The 7,216-nt window shown below is 37.5% G+C and overlaps 1 protein-coding gene across 1 annotated transcript; it reads right to left on the bottom strand.

Moving 5' to 3' along the window:
- Positions 1-1,045: 1,045 nt before the first annotated feature.
- tctn2 (tectonic family member 2) lies at positions 1,046-7,169 on the bottom strand. Its single transcript, XM_087799687.1, has 18 exons — positions 6,954-7,169; positions 6,733-6,846; positions 6,581-6,645; positions 6,186-6,387; positions 5,993-6,093; positions 5,722-5,921; positions 5,520-5,640; positions 5,021-5,171; positions 4,864-4,947; positions 4,684-4,797; positions 4,538-4,612; positions 4,377-4,472; positions 3,751-3,868; positions 3,551-3,654; positions 1,928-2,075; positions 1,716-1,859; positions 1,558-1,646; positions 1,046-1,180 (listed from the first exon to the last, which is right to left on the bottom strand). Exons 1-18 carry the CDS (start codon positions 7,045-7,047, stop codon positions 1,065-1,067), a joined length of 2,136 nt encoding a protein of 711 aa, XP_087655813.1. The 5' UTR covers positions 7,048-7,169; the 3' UTR covers positions 1,046-1,064.
- Positions 7,170-7,216: the final 47 nt, after the last annotated feature.

Consider the following 7,216-nt stretch of genomic DNA (forward strand, 5'->3'; position numbering starts at 1 on the left):
ATACTTTTTAACATATTACCTTGTTCTTAAAATTTCAAAAGCATGTATTGCTAAACACATATATATCGTTTTTTGTTAATTTTTAAACAAGTATTATTTTAATAATAGGTTAGGTTAGGTAGAACTTTATTGCTTTATGACTTGTTTAAAGACTCATATTTAGTTTTCTCGATGTAAGTGAGTAAGTAAGTCATTTGTATTTAGTCTAATTTAATTCTACAAGCAAGACGCCAAACCTTTAAATCAAAAATCAAAAATGGAAAGGTGTTTGTTTATTATATAATATTCTAGAATGCACTTTTGACCTCAACGAGTAAGCCACAAAACAAATAAAATAAAATGAACCAAATCAAGTCGAAGAATTGCGGATGCTTAATTTTACCTCATCGTGAATCGAACCCTCAACTGCCCATTGTATCTCACTAGTTCAATAGCATGATGGGAAAAGGGACAGAAAGACACAAGGTTAGTAAAGTCAATACTCCTGCTGTGATGAAATGGAAAAATGAGAGGAAATCCAAACACATACGTCCGCTGACATACATGCCTGAGGCAAAACTGTAGGTACACACAGCGGATGAAACAACAAAAAATCCACTGAATGGATTGAGCAGTTTCAGCCCAGAGTTAAGATGCGATCTCTTCATCTAGACTGTCAACCGTTTGAAGAGATTATTTAGTAACCGTCTGATTATCTTGGCTAAATATCCTGATGTCTCCGAGCATCTGGCTCAGAACCACGTTTGTTTTAGAAGATGAATCATTCGAAGTTGTGATGCGGCTGACATTTTTACATTGGTTGCATGTTCAACAAACACACAACTCAACATCAAATACTCACTGTGTACATATTACTTCTATAATGTGTAAGATCAAACATGAGGAAACAGCTTAAGTTTAAACCTGTTCCAAAGAAACCAGGACCCAGAAGAAGATCAGGAAAGTTACATATTCACCTTCTTAACAGTAACAGGTCGCTTTAAAGAGAAACTCAAGAACAAATTCAAACTCATTTGACAAAAATACTTTTTATTAAACAAAAAGTGTACGTTAGATAAAAAGAATCAACAACTATTCCACGCCTGTCGGATCTGTCTCCACGGAGTCCCCAGAACTGATGCAGCAATAAAAAAGAAGACCAGAATCAGACCCTTGGCCAGCGCCTGAGAGTAAAGTTCACCTGAGGAAAGAGGAAACATTAGCCACGATGAAATCAATAATCAATCGCTTGTCTAAGCACAAGTACCTTCTACTAAAATCAAGATAAATGGTTGCGTGACAGTACAGTACAAATAGCCGGCAATTATTAGTCGTCGTCATATAGTTGTACGTCAATAAAGAACACGTGACAGCGATTACTCGTGTTTAAGTTAATTTTTTGTTGTTGAACTCATGTTTACTAAGACCATGATAATCAAAACAGTATTATCTGCCACTTTTGGACCATTAATAAGTTTTATTTGTTGATAAAACTGACTTGTTTGAACGGCATATTGACGGATCAAATATTATGCTCGACCAACAACGTAAATCGTGTTCAAATAAGAGATTTAACACCTGTGTAAAACCTCGTGACTGGAAAGGCGAGTTCCGGCCAACAGACATCGTTTCTGCTACAGTCGTACTCTGTGAAGTTAATCTGGAATCTGTGAACAAAGAGAGGAAATCAAATGATACCGTGCCGTCACATAAATCCATGAAGGATGAAGACCGACCTAGTTTTTGGAGGTTCTGTGTTAACAAGAAGGTCCATGAAGGTAACAGAGGAGGTGACTGGGAACAGCTGAGTCTCTGATGGATTCAAGCAGGCGGAGATGTCTCCTCCTCCACAGTCCAGCGTCCACGTGGACAAGTGTGTGCTTGAACGAGCAGGAACGTATAAATGATCTACTTCTTTTAATCTTAAGGATTTCTTTAATTGCATTACTTCACTTGCAGAGCCCAGATTTCCCTCTGAGGTCGCCCCTCGATCCTGCTGGCGACCGAACTCCAGACGAGGATGTCCAAGTGAGACGGTATCCTGCCGCACGAGCCGTTAGCGCTCCCCTCCGTGGTGCTCGAGTTCAGGGTGACGACTGAAATCCATGTTTCACATTCAGTTATCGACGTAATCGTCACACTTGAGTTGCATGAAGGGATATTTTGTTGGACAAGTGTCACCCTCTGTGCTTTGAAAAACTGATCTTTTTAGGAAAATAAGTCTTATAAGGGGTCGCCTACACAGCAACATAGGTTAAGAGGCGGAGAGGTCCGTGGTCCAAGGACACTTGTCAATTGAGAAGCACTCATAGAAACTCTTAAAGTCTCTCTCAAACTCAAGACCCAGGAGCCAATTTTGGCCTTATGGTTAGATCAAATAAAAGTAAATGAATATTAATATTGTGACCTTTAAGGATTCTCGTTTATAACATGAGGAAGAGATATTATTTACGTCAACAGTAATACCAGGACTTCCAGTAAAAGGAAAAACTTATGTCGGAGGATGGGGATTCAAGGGGAACACTTGATAAACACAAAGAAAATTAGGATGGATTGAGCCTCAGAGAATTTAAAGACAATATCGCCAATTCTGCATGTACTTCCCATTTATCAAAGTTTGGAAAATATACTTTTTTCGGCCAAGAGAGAAGATTGATTAAATATTTCTGTGATTGAGTTTAACCTTGCCTTAAGTGCGTGACTGTTGGTGATATTCAGTCTTTGTTAGCTCCTGACCTTCAACAGTTGGCTGCAGGCGTCCATTGAGGATGTTAAATTAGGGATAAAGAACCTGCTGAGTGACACTTGACACTTGATGATGCAGGTTGATGACAGATAAGAACACAAAAGCTGATCCGTCCGGAAAAAGGTTTCAGCTTCTTTTTGCACGTTATGATCGGTTTAACCCTGATATCGTAAATCTTTAGTCGACTTTGTGGAGAAAGGTGGCAGCTGTTGATACAATAAAATATATATATATATAAAAAAAAAAAATATTAAAATATGACTAGATATAAAGCAGTTGAGAAATGAATAATATAAAATGTAAGTAAGTAAGTAAGTAATTTTTATTTATATAGCGCTTTTCCAGACCAGCATCACAAAGCGCTTAAACAATCAAAACAATATTCAATAAAGTATATAAATGTGGAAGTATATCAGTGCCGTCAGAATATTGAATGGTAAAATTAAACATTTTCATAATTATTTTTAATGTTCTTTTTTTAAATAAGGGAATTCAATACTTTCAAAATTAATTCGTTTTTTAAAACATAGAGTTTGATGTTCTTATTCCAATAAATCAAAAATACTTCTTCTTTTTTTTATTCACCGCCTTTTTAAATTCAATATAAAAAACATTTAGTTCAATATAAATGCTGGTATTCCATTTTTTAATTTAGTTATTCAAAAGCAACAAAAGAAATTCAATAGAAATCAATTAAACCTTTCAATATACAAATATTTGAATTCCAATATTCAAAAAACATTTTAAATGTTCAGTTCAACAGCTCAATATTCTAATGGCACTGATATACTTCTGTACACAAAAACTAACAAAAGATCCACTTACAGCTGATGTTGGACCAGTCAGTCACATCTAGGTAATCAGGGTTTCCCATCTTTGCAAATAAGGTGACGTTAACCAGAGACTCCAGCAGAGACGCAACTGTTCCCCTAAAAAAAAGCGATAAACATGTTTCATAGATAATTGATTTTACTACAAAGACAAGGGGCGACTTTTTTTTCAGGACACAAAACTCTATTTTCTACCTTAGCGTGTCACACTCAGTCAGGTTCAGGATGCTGGCGGGAAACATGCAACCGGACGTTGAATTCTCTCGGAACAAAACCGGTTTCCTCGCAGCAGTGGCGCAAAGACCATCACTCACTGAGTAAACAAGCAAACAGGAACTGATGTCACAAAATGAAAAGTACAAATCTGCATTTAATCATCATCACTTTTGTTCCGCGAAGCAGCTTCAACAACATTTACAACATGGAACTCCAACAGTTGCAAAGTGTATCAACTAACAATAAGAAGGATCAGTCGAAGGTGTGTTATTTTATTTAGAGGCTGAAAAACAGCTTCAACAAGTTTTGCGACTAACATTGATGATGTGCATTTATATTGAAATTGTCGTGACTGAATCATTATCAAACAATGCTAATGGATTGTGGGTGGTGAATAAGAGAATGCAGACAGGGTGCAGCATGTGGAAATAACTGGAAGGATTATTATACACCATCAAAGTAGTAGCAAGAAAAAGAGTGAGGCCTTTAATGGCGGCAGAGATGAGACACAAAAATGATTAAGGCACTTGTGCAGGAAAATGACACCAATTGCTTGTACTTTATAGTGGATTTGAAATTGAAAATAGAAATTCTAGATAAATTACCTGGATTTATGAGGCTGAGAGATGAACGCTGGACATTTGTTTCATTTTCCAGTGTGTTCAAGTTTCCAACAATGACAGGCTTCCCCGTCTGATAACCTGCCAGAATAGATGTCTCACGTCATTTATCACAAACATTCATTTGTTTTAATGACAGATCTTACCGGGGTTTCCAGATTTGGGCTCGTCCTTTAATTCCCCCTTTAGGAACTCGGCAGAATATCTTGTAGTCAAGAACACTGGGAAAATAAAAATATATTTCAATAATTCCTTCTTTATTATACACAATCCATACGTGTTATCTTCTTACCTGTGTCGACTAAAGTAAATGTCCGAACAGTGCGAATCACGGTGATGTTTGTGAGGCCATTTCCTTCCCAGTAGAGTTTGTAGTCCAGGGCGACGGTGACATTTTCACATAGAACTGAATACATAATTACATATTGAATTAATTTTTGCATTGGATTACTTCAAACACATTGATTTCTACCTGAAGATGCTGATGTTGTTGAGCTTGAACTTGTTGGTGTCAAATCAGTGACGTCGCTATCAACTACATCCACGGTTATTTCTCCTTTAACATAAAAGAAAGTATTATTTAAACGTAAATATTGTTATATTAATTTTAAAAAATGTAAGAATACCACCATGTCCACTTTGCACTTGAATCATTAAATCTTTTGGAGTTGTTTGCAAAGGTGTTTCCACAGGACAAGAACGCAGCCGAGTTACACATTCAACCTTGAAATTCTTTAAAAAGGCAACAGGCGCCTTGTTCACGCAATGACCGAGAAACGTCTGTGAACACAAGTCATTACAACACTTAAATGATTAAACAAGGATAAAACAATCGTCAAAAAATATTTTATGTTAAACAATGTATCGCACGTTAACTTCCTTGCTCAAAAACAGTGTTCCTACAAGTGATGACATTTCAAATAATATAACATTTCTAATATAGATTTTTATTTATCATGGGTTCACATTTTTGAGACTTTTTAATGCCAATAAATGCCTTATTTCTAGATTCATGTATTTAAGCCTTTTATAATTGTTTTAAGGATCATGGGAACCCTTTAAAAGGATCATTGTTTTTCTTTTACTTAGCTTCAACAATCCTCCAAACACCATTTATCGCACTTTTACCTGTGGAATCGTGAAGTACTGATCATCGACTGTGAAAATTGGACTTCCTTGGCGGTACACGATGGTTGGTACAGGCGCCGATAAAGCAGGCGTGTGAAAGGATGGTTCAGGTTTTGGAACACTAGACAGAGACAAAGTTTATGAATTCAAGTTAAGGAATTAAAATACATCATTTTACTAGTATGTTAGTTAAACCGCTCACATTTTTTCCCCCTGATAGAAGAGCCCGAGATAGGGATTGTTTTCTGGTGGTGATGTCACGCAAAGAAATGGAAACCAATCGGGAGAGTTTGTAGCATCTTGATTGGAACACTGATAGTCTGGTTCGGAGGCGACTTCACCCCCAAAAGGCCCTTTAAAACACTGTGACTGAAAAAGCTCCACGTCCGCCGGCGAACAGTCCTGTTGAAGTTAGAAACACGGTTGATGAATGATCTGAACTTTTCATATTGTAACAACAGGCTTGTAAATACTTGGTCACAACAGCAGCGGACGTCACACTTTCTCAGAGTGAGGTCACATGGACAGGAGCCCAGAGGCTGGAAGACTTGGTTGGTGATGAATGTCTTGTTGTCTAAAACCAAACACATAAATAACCAAACAATCTGAAATACTACATATGACGCAGCAATTACGTTTCACTACAATTCCTTTTGATTTATTTACCAGGTGCTGAATGAGTTGGAAACAAACGGGCATGAATCCTGGCCTGGACGGTCACGGATGTCTGCAGAACGTCGCCCACACATGCCGACACCTGAATCGTCTCCAGAACACAGAGAGGTCTCGGGCAGCAGTCGAGGTCTGTTTCATTTACAGCACACAGACGCAGACTCCTCTCCAGTTTCAGGTGAACTTGAACTGCTGCCTGTAAGAGTAAAATGCCTGTTATATCCAAAACTGAAAAACAAAACAAACAATCACTCAACTTCAAAATGAAATGTACTGAAAATCATCTAAATTAAGAGGAACAAGGATATCAACCAGGCACAATATTTATAACTAAATAATATAGTAGACTAGAAATGTATGTTCATCGTAAAGACAAGAACATTTCGTACCTTTCCAACGTGTTCCTTCCTTAGACTCCACTGTGTGTCTCCAGCAATGCATGATTCATTTTTTCCTGTTGAAAGTAGAAACAAAGTGAACGTCATTTGTTGAGGTTCAAAGCAAATGTAAAACAAATGTAAGATAGAATATGGAAACTAACCTGTTGAGTTCTGAGAGTCTATTTTCCGCAGAATGAGCGCGACCTGAGAACTGTTTCCAAGCAACAGAACATTGACTGAAGGGCCACTGGCGACCAGAAAAGAAGTCTGGAAAACTGTCGAAAAAAAAGCATCAGTTATTTCCATCGCATAACAAAAATGTTTAGCAAAAATAGTGAGACGTAGAAGCTCCGTTTAAAAAGTCTATATTCGAGAAGCTTACCGACAGAGTTTTGGGAATTGGCCACGGACGTTATCAGTAGAAAACTAAATAAATATAGAGGATAGAAAGATAATTCGTGGATGACAACAGCCATTGCTCCATGCTAACATAAACCTCGGGATTATCTCGTCGACATATTTGTAAACGCTTGGATGTCTTGGCAACCTTCTTCTTCGCGGGAAACGCAAACATGAAATGCAAGGAGAGCGCCCTCACGTGGCCTAAATTCACGGACTTTATATATTAGATATTTTTTCCCAACT

The sequence above is a fragment of the Callionymus lyra genome, chromosome 1 (genome assembly GCF_982586985.1).
Source record: "Callionymus lyra chromosome 1, fCalLyr1.hap1.1, whole genome shotgun sequence".
Classification (NCBI taxonomy): Eukaryota; Metazoa; Chordata; class Actinopteri; order Syngnathiformes; family Callionymidae; genus Callionymus; species Callionymus lyra.

What these genes read in the sequence shown, in the direction of transcription:
- tctn2 (XM_087799687.1), bottom strand. Translation starts at nt 7,047, where the DNA reads ATGGCTGTTGTCATCCACGAATTATCTTTCTATCCTCTATATTTATTT. An exon ending in GGAAGGAACACGTTGGAAAG is followed by an intron (nt 6,388 to 6,580) that starts GTACGAAATGTT and finishes TTACTCTTACAG; the next exon opens with GCAGCAGTTCAAGTTCACCT. An exon ending in AGTACTTCACGATTCCACAG is followed by an intron (nt 5,172 to 5,519) that starts GTAAAAGTGCGA and finishes TTGTGTTCACAG; the next exon opens with ACGTTTCTCGGTCATTGCGT.